Raw genomic sequence first — 21,337 nt, forward strand, 5'->3', positions numbered from 1 at the left:
GGCCATTTTGGAACGGATAAAATAACATAGTTTTAATACGTAACACTTTCAATTTCTTTAACACACCCCCACTAGAATGTTAAAATGTAGATAAAATATATACAAAATTGTATAAAAAGGAACATACATAGTTCAACATATTATCACAAGCTTTATAAAGTGCCTTGTGCATGCATTTCGCTCAAAGTGTCTAATGCAACTGGTGCAAAATACAGCAACATTAAAGTACAATGTGCCGGCATTAAAGTGGATAGTGCTCATTAATTTATAAAATGCTTAATGCATCTATGTTTTCTTTGTTGTCACATGTATGTTCCATATATCTCTTGTGGGTGCGTTGAATCTCCATGGACTCACCCTAATCGTTATCATTGAAATTCCTATGTTAGTGGCCCAATCTCTTCTATTTATGACTAACCAGTCTCTTTTGGAGTTATCAAAGGAAGATATCTGGCAACTGTCCAAGCATAGTGTATACAATGGCTAAAGTCGCTATAACTCCCTGAGCAGTGGCATTGAACAGACCGTAGTGCCTGTATATTCATACGTCTATTTAACAGAGAAGATTATCAACTTAGACATTACCGGTTCGATATAGATTAGCAAACAATTCTGAAAACATATATATATCTCTATCTGTCTGTATAGAAATAACACATTAGTAGCCCCAAAGTTGGTGTGTTACTATCTCGCTATCAATAGAAGCTAATGTTCAAAACAGAATTGGTTCATATATGAAGGGCATACTATATCATACAAATCTATCTCTGATTTAGAAAATACAACTTTCCACGGTCAAAAGAAATTGCTGTAACAATACCATAGTTTCTTACTTTCAAACCCCCGTCACATGTCTCACCGTTAAAACAATAAGATCACCTTAAGTGCATAAAAGAGAAAAAATGGAGACCCCAATAACTGTCCCCACACCAGGCTGCTGCCTCATCCTTATAGAAACCGAATAAAAGAGAGAAACAGAGAAAGGGAGAAATGAAAAGAAAAATTTGAATGAATAGAGAGGCAGAGACATAGGAAGAGAGGAAATGGGAACCGAGATAGTTACCAATCTTATTGTATATAGGCATGAACATTATCCATCTAAGTTGAAATTAGAAATGAAAGATGAATTAATAGAAATTGTCCATGGCAAGTCATGTAAAGCAGGAAGTTAAAAAGTAAAAAAATTTGAAAAAAAGTGAACAAAAATGAAGGAACCCAGAGATGAAAAGACAAAAAAGCAGAATATGCATTCACAAAGTCTGAAATTACTGTCCCAAGAAGGTATACAGTTCCTCGTCCACATTATGGCCTATTGGATGTTTTGTTTCAAAGCCCAAAATACAGCAGGTCTCTTTTTGGCGGAATCTTTTTTTCTCGGTCGCCTCCTCTCGGTTCTTTATCAATTTTGTAGATGCCAAAAAAATAAAAACTCTGCATGTTGCTGTCATGATGTTCGCTGAAATGTTTGGCCATTGGGTAGTTCGGGTCTTGGTTTCTAATTGCCCTTAGATGTTGCTGAATCCGTATTTTAAGCTTGCATTTAGTGCTGCCTATTTACCATTTCTGGCAGGCGCATCCTAATGCATACACAACATATTCGGTTTCACATGTGATTGTGTCCAGGATTTTAATAGTGTTGCCTAAAATCGGATGTTCATAGGTTGCACAATTTTTGGCATATTTGCAAATATTGCATTTTGTGCATTTGAAGAAACCCAATCTCGGTGTTGTTAGCCACATTCCTTTGTTTGATGTTGCTTCATTTTTCATGAAACTTTGAACCAAGGTATCTTTCAAGGAACAGTTGCGTCTTAAGCTTACTTCTGGGTACAGTTTCAGATTGTTTGAAAGGTCTTTGTCAGCCATTAGGATCTTCCAATGTCTTCTTAGTATCTGTTTTATCTTAGATGTTTCATTGTCGAAGGTTAGAATCAGTCTTGTATCTTTTTCTTTTTCATTCTGTGTTCTGGCTAGGGTTCGTGATCCTGTGAGAAGGCTCGATCTCTCCTGTTTCCTTGCTTTAATGTATGCTTTTTCAATAATCTTTTTCGGATAGCATTGTTCAGAAAACCCCTTTGCTGCGATTTTACTGTCTTGGTCGTATGCCTTCAAAGTTGAGCTCTTGCGCCGAATTCTTTTAAATTCCCCATTGGGTATGGTCCAGATTAAGGTTTTTGAATGGCCACTGGCCGCATGCAAAGGTGTATTGGTTCCAGTTGGTTTCCTGTGTAGTTCAGTTGTTAGTATCTGATCTACAATTCTAATGTTCACATCCAGAAAAGTTAGGAAAGTACGGCTATGTGTCTCTGTGAACCTGAGATTGTATTCATTATCATTGAGTAGTTTCATAAAGTCGATCCATGCCTTCTGAGATCCCTTCCAGATTATGAAAAGATCATCGATATATCTTAGCCAGAGTACAATATTTTCTGTTGACGTAAGATTCTGATCTGACCAGACAGCGGAAGCTTCCAGGCTCCCATTGTAAGATTGGCGTACGATGGGGCAAAGATTATACCCATTGCAGTGCCTTGCAGTTGTCTGAAGAATTCATTATAGAAGATAAAAACATTATTTGTCAGACACATGTCAATCATCTCCAAAACCATTTGTGTGTGTTCCAGATAGTTCAGCGATCTTGTATTTAAAAACTTTTCACATGCCTGCTTGCCATATTCATGTCCGATGGAAGTGTACAATGACACAACATCCATTGTTGCCATGATGTAATTCTGTTCCCATGGCATATTGTCAATATGTTTAAAAAAATCCGTAGTATCTTTAATGTACGAGGGAAGAGAGCTGACAAATGGAAATAGTATCTCATCGATATATTTGGACATATTTTCCAGGGCCGAGCCCATTGACGAAAATATTGGTCTCCCAGGTGGTTTTTTCGTGTCTTTGTGCACTTTGGGGAGAAAATAGATTGTGAGTATAATCGAGTTTGATGTTTTCAAAAACTTACAATTGTCTTCGGTAAGGATGCCTTTACTCTCCCATCCGGACATGAAATTATTTATTTTCTCTTCCAACTTTTTGATGGGATTGCTTCCAATTCTCTCATTGCATTTTCTGTCATCCAGTTGTTTATGTGCCCCCTTGATGTAGTCATCCTTATTCATTAGGACAATGTTGCACCCTTTATCTGAGGGCTTGATGACACAGTTGGTAAGCAATTGTAGTTTTTTCAAGGCTGTCCTGTCTTTTATTGACAGATTGTGTTTGCTTATGTTAAGATCGTCAAGATCTATTCTCCTTTCTCCAAGCTCTTCATTAGACTCAGTATCTTTTTGTAGATCTACCAAGTCTGTCAGTGCTTCTAGATCCTTAATTGTTAGATCTGTTTTGCCTCCTTCTTTAGATGTTTTTTTGGTGGCAATTTGGTTGGTGGCAAAGAATTTCTTTAGACGAAGTTTGCGTACAAAATGGTCAAAATCAATCCGTGTTTGAACGTAGTTGAAAGATGCAGCCGGGCAGAAGTTCAAACCAGGATTTAAAACCCTTTCCTGATGGTTAGTAAGGGTATGGTCCGACAAGTTGATAATTTTCTGTCCTCCAGTTTTGACTTTATCGTCTATTTTCCAGAGCGTAGCGATCTGGCCGGTATACTGTTCATGGCATTGGTTGCCCCTCTGCCCACTCCTCGTTTTGCCTGGCCGCCTCTGCTCTTCCCTCGGCTTTGATGTCCTCCTTTTGATTGTTTTTGTTTTTTGCCATCTTGGCCTAACAGTCATTTCTTCTAAAAAGTTTAAACGTACGGTTGGCTCGTCATTCTCACTTGCCGTTGCATCTGACTCTGATGCTAAGGAATCTGCGTTTCCATCTTTGTCATTATCCTCCATGGCTATAGGGATTTGGTTAGCAGATGTTTGTCTTAATTGCTCAAATCTCCGGGCAAACGTATAGAAACTTCCTCTTTCATAGTATTCTTTGTCACGCAGAAATGTGCGTTGTTTCCACTGTTTAATTTTATCCTCGTAACTTGTAAGGTTTTTCTCCATATTGATCTACAGTTTCTTTCCTTCCTCGCTTTCCCGCGTCGCCGCCAACCTCTTCTCCACCTCTTTGATCTTCTCCAATGCTTTCCTTCTGTCGGCTCCCGCATATTTTACCAAGAGTTGCAAAAACGTGTTTGAGCAGGTGTTAGTGGCTTCGCTCCATTCTTTGAGCATTTCGGGGTCCTGTTCCTCAAATGACAGGATAGTCAATATTCTGAGACCTCGTGGGATTCTTCCTACTTCCATATAGTTTTTTAAGGAGTACTCCTCCCACCATTTGCTAACTTCTTTTTTTTTTAAGTTTTTCCAGCTCTTTTAGAAGTCCAATTTCGCTATTGCTCTCTGTTGTTTTTCCGGAGCTTGGGGCCGCTTTTTTCTGTTTGAGTGTTTCATTGAAGAGAGAAGCAGCCTGTGCAGTTCTCATTGCTTCTTTATTGGCCTGGTAGCTTGCCATGGTCAGGCAGAGTATACAATTACTGGTTCCTGGTTTTGCCACACTAAATCAGTGTGTCTAGTCTCTGAGTAAATATTAGTGTTTGGATTAGTTGATATGAGCAGTGACGTTACAGCGCATTCAATGATGCGTTATGCGCGTCGTGGGTGACATAGGATTGCACGCTACGTTATTCGAGCATTAATCAGCTGCTGGAAATTCAAGAAAAACGGCCACGGCCGACACACTCACCAGGCTTCGTCTCATCAGCTGTTGACACCAGCTGTCTCCACTTTGCCGTGCCGCGCGTCGTCGCAGCGCCGTCCTCTGGAAATCCAGCAGCAGTTTGCAAAGTGCTCGTAGCAATCTGAGCTGCCGCAGAACAAAACGTTATCTTCTACGTGAGAAGGCTGCGTGCTCAGCTGTCCCAACTTCCACCTGTGCACTCCCTACATTGTCACGTTGCAACGTTCGAAAATTGGAGACTGTTTTCCTACAGTCAGAATGGGAGGCACTCCCCCGTTCGACAGAGAATCACCAGGAAGCTCGTTTACTACAGATAAATTATCTTCTTTATTATGTAGAACATGACTATAAATAAAAACCACAAAATACGTGGTGCTCCATACTTAATGGCACAAAATTGAGGCATTTTGCGGTTACCTCACAGCTTGATCACAACAAGTGATACACAAACACCATATTGTTAAACTACCTCATGTGACAGGAAGTATGACATAAAAAAGATATATATATATATATATATATCGGACCATTAATTTGTGTGCTGTTGCTGTTTTATATAGTATTCAGAACTATGTCAAAATAATTATGTTTGTCTAATACTTTTTTGTAAATGTGAAGTGTTAAGTTTATAGACAATAAAATGTTTTGATAATCTATGGTTAACAAAAAGATGAATCATGATTGGTTGTTGAGAGCTGTGTCCCCACGCTGTTGTAATTATTTTATGAATTATGTCTTTGGAACTAAATGTGTTAGCCAGATGGCTCAGATTACGAAGATTATTTGTATTGGTATGAAAGGTATGGGTGAGCCATTCAGAGCATGGGGCCAAAGGAAGCCCAAGGTGAGGCAGAGCTGACTCACTGAAGATAATGTAAGCACAGAAAAAATTAATGCATGCGAGGAGTGGTGGGTCTTTGAGTGCACACGTGTTAATGTGTGTAAGTGCACACATGAGAACATGTGTATGTCTGTGCATGCGAATGACTGCAGGGTGAATGTGCACCTTGGTGTAATGTGTTTATGGTCAGGGGAAATGAGGCCAGTGATTGCAGTGAAGGAGGGAGGTAAGGCAGGAGTGAACAATTGCCAGACCTGGCAGTTATTCTTCTGAGACAATGCTATGAACATGTCTTCTTAAATTGGTATAAGTGTATTACGTGCAACAGGAGTGTGTTCTTACCTGGCAATAATGTCATAGGACCTTATTACAGGTAAGAACAACAAAGGGTAAGTAGGGACACACTAATGATAGTACTTATTGTGTTCAGTGGTAAGAATATTAAGTTATAGAACTAAGGATTTCAGATGCTCCGAACAAGTCTCTGACTACAGAGACTAAAAGTAGATACACAGAGTTCTTCGAAAAAAGAAGAAATGCACAGGCACTGCTGAGGGGCTTACCCCAATTTTTTTTTATAGCATTCATTAAATTGGAACAGCATTCAATTATGTTTTATTTGTCAAGTAAATTATGAGCATTATATAGAAAAATCATTTAAGGTAAATATGAAAAACAGGCATTTACACAAATTCATTTAACATCAGAACAATGCCATCAAATAATATCAAATAATAGATCCAGGCTAATTTCCACACTGGTTTTTTCAATGCTGACAACTTGCATTCTGCAAGAGTATTCCACCCTAGTAAATGATATATTTGTTGTGGATTATCCCTTGCTGATAATATGAAACGCGTCTTTCTGGTTATTCGAAGTGTCACTTTTCATATATTCCACAATCCCAAGGGGGACGGCTCTTCCCTTGAGTTTTCTCCATTCATACACTTTACAGTTCTTTCTCTGGACCACTGATGACTTTTTCAGGAAGGGGTATGGTTCTTCCCTTTTGATCCACAATTCAAAATGGGGGGTTTCTCCTGCTGTTTTCTCAGCACTGTTTGGGTGTCTCTGCCCCTTTGCTCCAATCCCTGGTTTAATCTCCTGCCAGGGCTTTTTTGAGTCCTCTCAATATTGGAGTGCAAATCCCAGGTTCACACTCTTCATTAGCATTCACTTGCTTCTGTATCCAGGTAATTGTATTTTTCATATGTCAGGCGACCGACCCTTCTCCAACTGTGTTAAATGTCGCAGCTCCCTTGTGAGGGTTTTGCTCTTTACTAACGGCACGCAGCATCTGTCAAACGCCCCGCATCCCAATCTCCTTCTCTGGGCTTACCAGTCTTCTCTGGCAGCTTCGGTGTCCCTTGCATCTTACTGTTTGCTGCTGTCCATCTGCTGCCTGGGAGCGCGTCTCGTCGAATTCTCGGTTCCCACCTGGCCTTCACCTTCGCTCGGCAGCTCCTGCTCCTCTTGATGGCAGCTCAGCAAAAACTCTACTGCCTGACTACCTTAGACATCGTCCTTGCCAGCTTGTTTGCTGTGGTCTGCAGCTTGCTTTCGTTCCAACCAGGAAGGCTTATTCGTTCTGTTCAGGTGCTCCATATATGAATGTCCCGGCACCTGTTAACATCTTCCAATTACTAGAACGCAGCATTGGTTTGCTGCTTCTAGTGATCTTCATCACTCCATCCTATTTCCTTGTCTCAGTGTTATAAAAGGGGGGGGTGTACATAAGCTCCACTACTTGTTGGTTTAATGTTATTAAAGGGAGGGGATGTACGTAAGCCCGAGCACTTACTGCCTTGGTGTTATTAAGGGAGAGGGAAGTATGTAAGTACCAGCACTTGCTAACATCCTCCAAAGACAAGAACGAAGTGCGTGCTTGTCACTTCTAGTGATCTTAATGCCTCCATCTCTCTCTCTCGTCTCAGCATTAAAAGAGGAGATATGCATATAAGGTTGGTGACCTCCACCCTACAATATACCATACAAGAATGGGGAGGTGAAGGAGTGTTGTTAGATCCTAACGAAACAGGGGGATAGAATGTTTGACCTAACAAGTCTATCCCACTCCCATGAGGGTTGTCTCGCCTCATGTGGTCTTCCCCAAGAAAGCCTCGCTCAGGATTAGATAGCTTCTACCTTTCCCATACCACATGAAGAGAGACTTTCCCTCAAATAGGTGTGACGACATCACTAGATACGTCACACATTTGTCACATTATAAACAATTCATTTTTATCTGGGAAAGCCCCAGATGGTACTAAGCTTGCAGTGGTGACCCCTCTTCTGAAGAAAGCCACGGTGGATCCTAGTGATCTGTTCCACTACCGGCCAATCTCACAGCTTCCGTATATTACAAAGTTGATGGAAGCAGAGATAACCTCTCAGCTGCAACATTTTGCTGATACCTCGGGGTTATTTGTTTATTTTTCCATTTATAAAGATCACTAAACCCAAGGGCATCAAGGTGCTGCTACAAAACATATTACACAAAATATAATATAATTGTTATTTCTTAACGCGCTTAATACCGCAGTGAACCAGTTTCTAAGCACGGGCCCAGGATTCGAAACTGTGCTGCTCTGCGTTGTCTTGCTTCCAAGACAAGCGCATTGCCCCTGAACTATCCTCCCGGCTAGTCAGGGTAGTCAAGCGGGACATTCGTAAGGGGAGGTTCCCCTGTCAACTTTTTGCAAATAGCCACGTTTTTAAGGCTCTCCTGAAGGCCCAGTAAGATTATTCTGCTTGTAGGGCTGGCGGTAGAGAGTTACAATGTTTTGCTGCAATTATAGGGAAACTTGAACCTCCGGCTGTTGCCAGTTTGAATTTCGGCTGGAAGAGTCAGTGTGCATAGGCCCGATTTGGTTGGTCTGGAGGATTGTACTTTTGGGATTTTCTCTGTGAGGTACGGGGGGGAACATTGGTGAGGCATCTGAGTGATTGACAGGGTTTTGAACATGATCCGTTCCCGTACCAGGAGCCAGTGAACATTTCTTCTTGCAGAGATATGCCCTATTTTGGGTATACTGAGTGCTGCTTGGAGAGCGTTATTTTGGATCACCTGCATCTTCTGGATGTAGTGCATCGAGGGGCCTGAGAAAAGTGTATTACAGTAGTCTAAACTCGATCCAATGACTGCACAGGCAATTGTAAGGCAAATGTCAGGGGATAAGAAAGATCTTGACGCATTCATCAGTTTTATAATGTAAGCGGCAGAGGATGCAATGGCATTCACTTGCCAAATAAGGGAGAGCGTAGCATCCAAATAGACTCCCAGTGTCTTCACTGAAGGGCAAACTGGGATCATGTTGGCATCAATATTGAATGAGGCATGTTGTGCACAGAGTTTCTTGATCACTGCTGTAGGGCCTACGAGACGAAGAGGACCTTGGTCTTATTGTCATTCAGGCAGAGACGGTGTGTGGCCATTCACGCCTGTATAGTCAGGTGAACAGAGTTTAGCATGGTGGAGTCTTTGTGGTAGTTGGCAGAGGGGGGGAAGCAGGATTTGAGTATCAGCGGCGTACTTGGTATAAGATATACCGAGTCTAGTATGTCAAAGAGGGGTTTAGTGAAGATGTTATAGATGGTGAGGGATACGCAAGACCCTTGAGGTACGCCACAGGAGATGGGATCCAGGGGAGCACAGGCATACTCTAAGAACACTCTGATAGTTCTTTCATTTAAAAAAGAGGTAATCCATTTTGTGGCTTCTGGGGAGAAATTTGCTGATGTGGTAACATGGTGACAAAGGATCTTGTAGTCAACCAGATCAAAAGCTGCTGAGAGATCCAGCAGTAGAAGAAGGGCTGGCTTCCCCTCATCACTGATCTCATCAAGTCTAACAAGGCCGATTCAGTTCCATGGCCTTGTCGGAATCCAGACTGGCGCATTCCCAAGATCTGGTTAGCTTCCACGAAGTGCTGGATTTGAATGTAAGCAGCTCTGGCCAGGATTTTCAATAGGAATGGGACAGTTGTGAATGGTCGATAATTATTCAGGATAGTGGGGTCTAATGCAGGTTTTTTTATACGCAGGAGTAGCCAAGCTTCCATGAGACAAGTGGGAACTAGTACCCTGGAGAAGGAGGCATTAATGAAGGTGGCGATGAAGGGGGCCAAGGCCTCCGAGCAGTCCTTAATGATGGTGGCCGGGCATAGGTCACTCTCAAATCCTGATGGTTTTAAGCCTTTTAAGATGGTTATAACTTCAGCCTCCGTAACATTAGCAAAATGAAAGATAGGAAGATCTTAGCGTTCGCAAGCAGGGGTATGGGAGGAATAGGACTGTTGGCCTGCTTTAAGTAAGGCTTGCTTGAGGTGGACTTTAGTGTGCAGAGTGTCAAATTTTGTTGAGCATGGCATTTTGTATGTTAATGCACCATGCATCGTCTTTAGTTATGGTAGGAGGTGGAGTGGAGGGGGGCTCCAATTCCCAGAGGATAGTGAAAATCTCTCGGGTATTAGATTTATCATTAACAATTCTTGAATTGTAAGTGGTAGATTCAACAAGTAAGATAGCTTTTTGTAAAGTTTTACTGCAATGGCAAACATCATCTTCAGGTCGTCAGAGGGTGATTGTTTCCACTTTGCTTCGGCTTGACTTTTTTCGCGCTGAGCTCTTGGAGGTCAGGGGGTAATCGGGAATTGCTATGCAATGAGGGTTTAGTGTTGCCGGGCGCGAGTGGGGCAATGGTGTTGATAGCTGCTGTCAGTCTCTTGGAATAGAGGTTGATTGGATGAAGTATAAGCATTTTTCAACCCGGTCATAAAACGGAATCAATGCTAGTAGCAGCACTGGACGACCTTAGGTGTTAGGTGGACAAGGGGAAAACGGGCACCTTGGTTTATTGGATGGGTCTGCAGCCTTTGATGCTGCTGACCACAAACTCCTGCTGGAAAGGCTGTATGAACTAGTCATTAGAGGTGATGGCTGGAATCTTTTCTTACTAAGCGAGCACAATTGGTGTCTCTGCCACCTTTTGTTCTCCTTTTAGAGATCTAGCACATGTGGAGTTCCCCAGGGCTCTTCACATTATTATTCAATCTATATATGGGCCCTTTGGCTGTCCTAATTCACAGCGCAGGGATATTTTTCCAACTTATCCTTTGTCTAGGCAATCCAGAGGAATCGGATATGGGGAAATTTAAAAGCTTCATGGAACAAGTTAAAAGCTGAATGGACCTCAACTGTCTGCAGTTAACTGTCCATAAAACAGATAGAGTAGGACATAGTTTAACTATTGAACCATTGCCATTATCAATAGAGAGCAGATATGGCAAGGTGACTACTGGCCTGCCTCATTTGACTCCTGTCCAGAACCATCTAAATCGGAATGTAGCTAAGGTGTTTGGCTGGAATCAGATGCTCCCATTACTACCCAGATCAGCAGGCTCACTAGCAGCTGTTTTTTCCAGTTGAAAAGTCTGAAAAAATATTTGGACTATTGTGCCTTTCCTGCTAAGATGCAATTGATGAATGCATTTGTATCCAGTCGTTTAGACTATTGTAATTCAATTTACATGGGCCTTCCTAAAAAATATTTAGCAGAACTTTAATACATTCAGAATGCGGCAGACAGGATTCTCTTTCGTCTAAACCAGCACGATCATATTGCTCAGGCAAAGTGTGAATTGCATTAGCTTTCTATTATGAAACATATTAAATTTAAAACACTTTGTCTGGTTCATAAGGCCTACCAATGGAAAGGACCTTCTTTCTTGTCGAGGCACCTGAGACACTATGTTCCCAATTGCCATCTTAGAACAGCTTCTGCCTGTCTATTGACAGTTCCTAAATGTAGACTTCAAAAGTGTGGTGGACACTCCTTTTTGATATAGGTGGCAAAGTTAAGGGATGCCCTTCCTCCACCTCTTCGTTTGATGGAAGCTCACTTGGCGCTCAGAAAAACAATGAACATTTTCTTTTTCCTAGATAAATGCAGCTGTTTGTTAGTACCTGAGCAGTAGTTGTATGTCTTTTAAAATTCTGCGCTTTGATGCCCCTTCGGTGCCAAGATGTTTGCGAGTTATAAATCTAGTACACATATACATACATAGGGTTCTGCATTCTTCTTACAGCCTCTCAACATTCAGATGTGGTCAAAGTGAGAGATATCCGCAGTCCAGATCAGTCTCTAGGGATGGCTTACATCCTTGGTGTGCACTTGGGTTTGGATCATCCATCCCCATGAGCGGTCCTCCTTGCGCCTGACAAACCCTGCCTTTCAGCGCCACTCTGAGTTAAGGGAACTCAGGTGTGCAGATGTAGTGTAGGGAACTTGAGAGTCATAGTTTCCTGAGTCAGGGTGAGTTTCCAGTGTCTGCTGGATGGCAGCTTTAAGAAACGTGTCAGTCATCTTGGAGTGCCAAAATTCCATTTCTTTTTTAGGGTGTTGATACAAGGACTTGATGGTGCGTCATACGCCCGAGGATGGCTTCTAGCACTGAGGTGGGACATAGGGCAAGCTTGTGACTCCCGTTGAGCAGACCTCTTTGGCCCTCCCCACATTGCAGACTCCCTTGGCCTATCTGTTAACTGTACGGGATTGGAGAACTTGCGTGAGGACTGGCTGACTCTCAGATTTTATGTGCTAACTGAGAGCCCTCTTTTTCTCTGGGTAGATTTAGGAGAGGTTTCTTCACAAGCACGAGGGGAGCAGAACATGAAGGCACTGCTGGCTCTGCGGAACCACAGTCTTTCCATTTTTTGAAAGGCGCAGAAACATCTACTGTTGCAATGTGACAAGCAGCTACCCTGAACGCATGGCATGGTGAGATTAGCCAGGGATCCTGCCCATGCTGCCTCAGGGTCCAGAAGTACACTGCTTACGATGTCCCTTAGCCCCCTTAACAACTCCACTATCCACCAACATGGTAAGGCAGGTTCTTCATTATAGTGACCATAGAGCTATTGCAGTTTGCAAACTTCCACATGATAAGTAAATGATATGTTTTTATCCATTAAATATGACCCAATATACTTTAAATAACATCTAGAAATACCATAATGGTCTTTTATAAACATTCCCAAACAAAGAGTTAATTTCATGTCACATAGGTATATTTGTACAGCATCAGTAGGCATGGTATGTGAAAAGTAGCTCCTGGTAGTTTGCAAAAATAAGGGACCCTCGCAACCAAGAAAAACACACCCAAATAACCTTTTCATTGGAATGCTGCCATACAGGAGTGTCTATGCATGTTTTAGCTCACTGTGCCGTTCACAGGGGAGAAATATCCATTTTCATATCAGTCTGTTCCCACCCACACGGACAGTCCAGCACCAAAAGTCTAAGCAATTCTCCTCTTAACAAGAGTACCAAAAGCAACCCCAAACGTATTTCTGCCTTGTCGGGTGTCAATGAGATGAAGCATTGTTTCTCTAAGCACAGTGAGCAAGACGTCCACGTCTGGATTATGCTTAGCAATTTAGGGTTAAACCCCCAGTTTATTAAAATTTGCAAAAATGTGGGGGCTCCTCGACTAGCTCCTGAAAGTTGTTAGTCTTACTCTAACAATGCTCCTCTTCTATGACACAAGCATGAGCTAAATAGCTCCCAACAATTTCAATCCATGCTTAGGTAACGGCTTCAATATGTTGAGAGGGTAAGAAGCCCTTCTCTCCTAGTTTATTTTCATTTCAAAAGGTGCTTTGCACATTTGTGGGACATTTAAGTTGCCAAAGAGGCCATTATTAATTAGTATATGTATGGATGTTTACTTCTTTGTTGAAGGGTGCAAAAGACTGAAACGAGCTACACAAATGCCTTCATATCAACCTTGGCTACTTTGACATTTTACATGTTGCTTTCAAAATCAAATTTGACATTTTGTCAAAGCCAGAAAATAGCACCAACATAGTGGGACTAATGTTTTTCATATTTGGCCAAGGAATACACTTTAATCAGCTGCTAGTGTTGATGTTCTATGGGAACAAACATGTAAAGAAACTTAAAGTTTCTAAGGTACTTCACTAGAAGGCATGAAACGTTACAACTGCAGACTCACAAAACCAATGTAACTCAGAGCCACACATATTCATTTTAAACTGAAGATAATACAAAAATGTTACAAGCACAGTTGTATAGGGGGAGAGCACCAATATCGGTCTGCATGGCCATAAGGGCTATGTTGCAGGGGAAAGGGATACATAAATGACTAGCTATTTTGTGAACAGTTCATGCATTACATAATTCTACAATATGAAAGACAATTGTGAGGGGTCAGAAATGTGAGGCGGAAAAACTCTTAAATGATTTTTCAATAAATGCCATTTTATTAAATCATAGGTTTCAATAAACTCCTCACTATCCTTACCCTGACTAGTATTTCCCTGCCTAAAATAAACTAAAGGAAACAAAGGATATCTGGCCCTCACACTTATACATAAAAATACACAAGAAAATATATGGCAATTCATAAAAACAATAATTGCATTTGTAATGTATTCACAGTCTCTCTTTATAACCTGAATAAATTCCCCTTACCCAGGATTCAAGTGGGACTCAGTTCCACTGTTCAACAAAAAGAAACAAGGAAATCCGGGTGTGTACGAAGTTCCAACACAGTTCTTTGCACCTTCAATTTGTCAAAAGAAAGTTCAAATAATCCAAAGTTCAACAAAGGAAAGAGTCCCCTTCTTCCTTTAATAGATATTTATAGTTCATCAAATAGCATCAATGATATTCTTGGTCACAATGTTTTGCCACAACTTATAAGATTCAAATAAACAAATCTTCTTGATATCCGCTTTTCTCAGCTCTCCTTTCACCACCATAAATAACAGTTTGTATCTTTGTCGGGATAACCTCACAGCACTTCCACTTTCACCGGGTTTACTCCCATGCCAGGCTACTTCAATAAGGATTCACCATGCAGGTTTACTCACCTGCCCGACAGCTTTCCACAATCAACAGTGCTTCCGAAGTTCTAGATCTACGGACAACCAAACGTTCGCAACAGCTTCAGCAGTTTGCAGTTTTATGACTTTCAACAACTTATCAGAAAAGACAAGATTCATGTTAGTGCTCTTAAACACTTTCATGTAAGCAAGGTACCTCTTCTTCTGAACATTCACCTTCCAGAAGGGCAGCCTCTTTGCCACTCTTATCTTCCTGCAAAACCAATAACCAAGTACATTTGACTTTCCTCCTTTTGACTTTGGCAATGAGAGTTTTCATACCAGCTTTAAGTAAATCAACAAGCTTCACCTTTGAAAACATTTCATTCAGCCCTTTTTCTTCCTGTTGGCTATATGTATTTAATTGCAAGCCTAATTGTTAGTCTCTTTTGGCTTGGGCAATGTTTGTTTAACTCTTGGCTTTGGACAATGCGTGTTTATCCGCTGAAACTCACAGTCTTAAAGTTTGGTCATGTGGTGTAAATGCTACAATGTTTTCTGCTGCTTTATAAAGGATTCTTAGGTTAGATTTTCACTTTCGAATTACTTTTAGACATATGCGATTGGTATTTAAGCTGTTTTCTTTAGTTCGGTATTCAAATAATATTATGAAAGCAGTTTCTGTCATACGCAAGTGTTACTTTTGTTGCCTTCATTGTTCAACAATCAAATGGTCAGGTTTAAAGCAATTTCACCGGCCTTCTTGCTACTGTTGCCGGTCTTTAATACGCGAAAGAGATTAGAGCCCTCTGCAACACTCACTGGCTTCTTGCTTTGCTTTTGATTCCTTCTTGGGCCGCAGGACTGCCACTGCTCTGGCTTTTCTTGAACGGACACACTTCCATGCTGATGTTGCCTTCGTTCCTGCCACTTAAACATGGTGCTTTGCTTGCTCCATGAGACCCCCCTGGTGCATAACAGCTCCCAGCAATGTCCTCCTGCACAATCTCAGCAATTCGGTTCACATGGGCAAAAGCCTTCCTTCTTTTTGCTTTCCGCTGCGCAAGATCGGCAATACAGGTTCAGGACGACACAGATCCAGCTGGTATGTGCCCTGCAGCGGTCCCATTGTCCTCTCTTGACCTCCAACTTGTGCTTGGACTGCCAACAACGTGCCTGCTGCCGCTTTCTCCTTCTGCTGCTGCTACTGCCGCTGCGACTCCTGCTGCTACACCTGCCACTACTAATGGTCTGCACCTGAGGGGGCCTTTTGAGCCTCTCTGCCTCCCTCATGGGTGGATCATTTGCATTAACAAGCTGACCACTCCTGCCACATTGCTCTTAAGCCCTCTTCCTCGTCCAAGTACTTAGGAAAAGTATGGGACTTGAAGTCCCCAACAACTAAATAAGGTTTTATAGCGCCTTTCTACTTTGGAACTCAAGTGTATTTAAGGAAACATTACAAGAATTTTCTTGGAAAGGGGAAGGCAGTTCATTTAAGCCATTATTTACAGATTTCCTTTCATTGTACCTCTGGGAGTTAGGATGTTGGGATGATGTCTAACTTTGAAAGTCTCAGACGGGCGTTCATTTCTTAAGATGTTTAGGGATTTGACCTTAGCTTTATCCAAATTAAGATGTTCAAATTGTGGATTAAACAAATCATAATGACAATAAGCCATTACATGGCTTGGTATACTGCGCCTCATCCCATGAAATCTAACCACCCTGAGCATTGCCCTATGCACTTCCTTTTAATAGTTAATCAACAAACTATACTGTTGGATTGTTAAAAAAAATATTTCAAACTCACAGTACTTTTGGGGATTCGCTCACATTCACGCTGCAACTGTTTCTTTTCTTCTAGTAGGCTGCAGAAAAATCAAGTGGATGGTTAGACTTGCATCACAAATAATTTGGAAATCATGTACTACATATAATTTAATCCAGTGTTTGTTCACAAACCTGATGTCATCAACAATCACCCACAAAGAGATTTCAGAATCTCCCTTTGCTTTATATTTAGTTGAATTCCTACATTATTTAGTAGACTGCTCTTCTAAGAAAAGTGAAAGGTAAATACACAGCAAGGCTTGACATATGTTTTACAGTGCACATATAGGTTGCAGATATTTAGGTAAGCACAAAAGCGTATGTGTGGATTTATTAAACTGAACAGAAATATGATGGAGAAGGTTAATCGTTAACAGACTTTTAGCTGACAATGTGGTGTATGCAATAAGTTAATTACCTGGAACTCCTGTTCTCCAGCATTGGCTTCTTTCATGGATTCACATGCTCTTTGAATATTCCCTGTCATTAGGCTGGAAATGATCGGTAACATTAAAGTAGTTTACCTTTAAATTCTTAAACTGCTTGTCACTTTAGTGCTCTATTATAGTCATTTTTGGGTCCTACTGCCCACAGCCAATTAGACAGCTCCCCTTAGTTACACCCATGGTGGCTATCTTCAGATTTATTTACCGCACATTAGGTGTTGGGAATCCTCGAGAATTATTTTCTTCAATTTTCAAAGTTTTTTGTCTATTTTTGATAATTTACTCATCAAATCTTCTGGTTTTGGTGCTGCATCGCTTCTCGCCTACAGCACTTTCAGATCTTCCGCCCAAGGCCTTCAGGAGTCTGTTGAGATGACAGACATGAGGAAGAAAAGGCGTTTTAAGGCCTGCTGAATGTAACCTGAAGAACATTTATGTTGAGAATTTACATGAACAGTGTCTCTACTGTCTGTATCTGGACCACGCCTTGAACAACTGTACCGCAAAGGCCGCCACTGCAGGTTAGTGGCACCAATTGGATGAAGGTACTGGGCCCACTGACCTGGCCTCCGTCCGCAATTATGCCTCTGCCAGACACAGCAGACCCCTAGAGCGCACTCTCTCTTCAAAGAGGTCAAAGGGGAAGAAATCAAAAAGGGGACATGGATCATGTGCTCGGACTGCCCCGTCGTCGACTATCTCATTCACATCTCACATCCCCGTCTATGCCTACGGTCATGGTGACCATTTCACCGTTGAGAACACCTTCATCCTACATCCTAGGCAACCTAATTGGAAACGCGCTTGCTTGGGCTGCACCACTGGTTTCCTCCAAAAGCCCCATACTGAATGATTTTGTGGTCTTCAAAAAAGCATTTCTGGACATTTTCAAGTCACCCAATCTAGCTTCCGTTGCGATACACAAAAAACGCTTAGACGGGGAAAAGGTACTTCGTTTGGTAGTATACAGCTGCCATAGATGGATAGTGGAGATTGAGATGTCCAGAATGGACGCTAGATCGAAAAATGTTCTGGCCCTCTGATCAGGTACCCTTGCCCCTACCTGTGGTGAGGAGGAGGGGGGTTCAATCTGAGGTGACCTGAGTGTAAACAAGCCTTAGTGTGGGGCTTTGTATCCGAGGGAAGGAACCGTTGAATGGTGTTCTTTTTGTGGGGGTGGTAATTATCACCCACTTGTGGTAGTAACACCAATAACCTGTTGAAAAAATCAAAATCAAGCGGCAACCGCCAGACAGGTTCTAAGTTGCTTAGAGAGGGAAAATATATCTCAAAGTGATGACTCAAGCACCTTATGAACTAACATGAATGGTGTAAGGGCATTGGGATTTCCAAGTAAGTGCTTTATTGACCCAAATGTCTCAAAATCCTTTTCATGTAGGCGGTTGTCTAGGTAGGAAAATAAAACAAAGGAAAAGTTTAAAACAATGTCATTTTTTTCACACTTGAGGTGCTAGAAACCCATCTTGCACTGGGTTGTGGTGTTTACTGTCTTGGTATCCCCTCCTTGTCCTGGGGATATCGTAAGAGTGTTGTGGAGGGGCCACAAATCACTTGCTGTACTTGCAGGTAGGACAGCATACACATCATAAACAGGCTACACAAAATCCTTGGTGTAGTCAGGACAGCGTAGACTCCACTGGGCTGGTGTCACGGTTGTACGTGCCGCAGCGTTGCTTCTGGTGTGCGAGCTGCGCTGACGATGGCTGTGGTCAGAGGAATCGGGATCTGTCTGAACCAGTTGATGGACATACGACAGGGCTCTGGCGACATCATAGCCTATATCATCCGATTCAGAAAGGTGATAACTGATTCACAATGGCCTGAGATTACACAGAAGAACCTGTTTCGTCGTGGTCTGTGAGAGGAATAAAAGAATGAGCTGTTGCACATTCCAGAATCTGATTCTCTCCAAGCGCTAGTGGAGCAAGTACTACGCATCGACCAAAGGCTGACAGAGAAGAGGAGAGCAAGGCAGAACTGAGCGCTACCATCCCAGGCCTTCTGTGGCATCTTTGGGATCGCCAGGACCCGCAGATTCAGGTCCAGAACCTATACAGCTGGGGGAAGTCAGGGCTCCTTTGTCAAAGACCGAAAAGCAGCAAAGATGAACCCATCATTTGTGCCTGTATTGTGGAACAGCAGGTAACTATTTGGGGTCTTGCCCACTGCGTCCCCCAAGGAAGTCGGAAAACCGACAGGCTTGCTGTGTATGGAGAAGGCAACGGCAGGCCCCTCTTCTGTTCCAGTCCTTCCAGCCATGCAATCCGTGGCTTTGTTGGTTTTGGAGATTAGAATTGCATGGCAGAACAAGAGTGTAAACACGCTGGCTCTACTGGATTGCAGTGCTTCTGGCAATTACATTGATGCAGCTTTTGTGACCAACAGTGGCATACCTCTCAACCGCAAGGAACGTGCTGCTGTAGGGGAAGCCATTGATGGGACACAGCTCTCCTGCTGTCCCGTTTACCAACATACTGGGAGGTTGCACTTATGGATCGATGAGCATCAAGAGCAGATCTCCTTGGACGTTATAAAATCTCCCTCCTACTCGGTAGTGCTGGGTCTGCCTTACTTATTTGTACAACACAGACTTTGGTGTTCGCTTTCACACGCTGTACACGAGAGTGCTGTTCCCCAGGTGTTTCTCAGACCGTCTCTGATGTATTTCCATCCTCTTCTCAAAACATGCCTGTTCGTCTCTGTACTATCCAGACAGTTCCTCAGGAGTATTCAGACTTTCTCAAAGTGTTTGCCGAACCCGGAGAAATCCCTCTACCGCCTCATAGGTATTTTGACTGTTCCATCGACCTGTTGCCCAGTGCAGTCATTCCTCATGGAAAGGTCTATTCTCTGGCCCCATCCGAGAAAAAGGACCTGCAAGGTTACATCGAAGATTGTCTCAGGAAGCGTTACATCGTACCATCCAAATCCCCTGCAGGCTTTCCACTATTCTTTGTAGAGAAGAAAAAATGAACACTTTGTCCGTGCATCGACTATGCCAGCTAAATGACATAGCATGCAAGGACAGGTACCCCTTATCACTAATCCGTAATATCATTGAATCCCTGCATGCTGCTTGTGTTTTCACCACTTTGGATCTTAGGGGGGCCTCCCACTTAGTGTGGATCATGGAAGGGGATGAGTGGAAGACGGCCTTTAAGACACCATTCGGGCATTATGAGTATCGTGTTATGCCATTCGGCTTGTGTAACGCCCCGGCCGTCTTCCAACATTTCATGGATGTCATCTTTTCCGATCTGATCGCCATTAAAGTGTGGGTTTACCTTGACGATATCCTCATCTTTTCCACCAGTCCGGAGGAACACGTCGGTCATTTCAAGGAAGTACTCAGTAGGCTCTCTCTCAAACATTTGTATGCCAAGGCCGAAAAATGCCATTTTCATCAAGAAAGCATGGAATTCCTGTGGTATGTGGTCAGCAGTACGGGAATTCGGATGGACTCGGCCAAACTGCGAGCAATACAGGATTGGAAACAACCACACGATTTGAAGTCATGGCAGCGATTCCTAGGCTTTGCAAACTTCTACCATCGGTTTATACCTCACTTCTCGCACCTGACTGCAGATTTGTCTCGCTTGACCATCAACAAGATACCCTTCCTCTGGAACTCTGAAGTGGGTGCAACGTTCCAGGAACTCAAGACAGCCTTTGTGTCAGCACCCATCCTTCGGCATCCCGTAGATGAGAACCCTTTCCTAGTCGAGACCGATGCATCCGATTTCGCCATAGCAGCAGTGTTGTTAGAACAAGACTATAATACTGGGATCAAACACCCAGTAGCCTACTACTCTCGGTAGCTCTCTCCAAGCGAAAGAAACTATGTGGTCATCAAGAAAGAACCCCTGGCCATAAAGGCTGCATTTGAGGAATGGAGACATCACTTGTTAGGGGGGAAGATTCCATGTGGAGGTTCGCACCGACCACAGAAACCTACAGTATTTACGCTCGCTGCAATGTCGGACCACCCGGCAGGCTCGCTGATTATGATTTTGTGGTGACATACATAGCCTGTGCCCAGAATCTGAAGACAGATGCACTTTCATGTTCCCTGGAGAACAACGTGGAAAGATCTGATATTGATGTCCCGCTGATAGAACAGATGCATTTTCTGCTTTCCCTTGCTCCACATCTACAGTCCCTCTTGAGAGAAACCCAGACGGATCCAGCCAGGCCAAAGGCTTTTACGTCGACCTCGTGTATGTAAACGTGAAAGTCTATTGTTCTTTCAGCATAGTTTACATATCCCCACTGTCAGCCTACAGATGTAAATATTGCAAGGCTTCCACGATTCCATTGTCAGTGGCCATCGCTGAGTCAAAGCCACTCAGGAGTTGATCGCTCAACAGATTTGGTGGCCCGGGATGGGCCAGTCAGGTAAAGCAGTACGTGGATTCTTGTTCTATTTGCGCTTAAGTCAAGATCCCACGCAAAAGACCTTTGGGCCTTCTGAAGCCTACCGTAACTCTGACATACCCGTGGCATACCATTGCCACCGACTTTATTGTCGAACTGCCTCCCTCTAAGGGATACACCTGTATCATGGTGGTAGTGGATTGCTTTACCAAGATGGCTCACTTCATTCTGTTTCCCAAAATTCCCTCTGCTCTCCAGGTGTATTGTTTTCATTGTCTCCCAGAGAAGATACTGT

The 21,337-nt window shown here is 42.7% G+C and overlaps 1 protein-coding gene across 1 annotated transcript in view; it reads right to left on the bottom strand.

Annotated features, from left to right (window-relative positions):
• The window catches only part of CCDC146 (coiled-coil domain containing 146), a 1,748,551-nt gene that overhangs the window by 965,284 nt on the left and 761,930 nt on the right, over positions 1-21,337 (bottom strand). Inside the window, exon 7 of the mRNA XM_069628051.1 lies at positions 16,182-16,239. Coding sequence (XP_069484152.1) covers positions 16,182-16,239 — 58 coding nt within the window. The remainder of the gene's footprint in view (positions 1-16,181; positions 16,240-21,337) is intronic.

The sequence above is a fragment of the Ambystoma mexicanum genome, chromosome 12 (assembly GCF_040938575.1).
Source record: "Ambystoma mexicanum isolate Mex_15411 chromosome 12, UKY_AmexF1_1, whole genome shotgun sequence".
In the NCBI taxonomy this organism is placed as follows: domain Eukaryota; kingdom Metazoa; phylum Chordata; class Amphibia; order Caudata; family Ambystomatidae; genus Ambystoma; species Ambystoma mexicanum.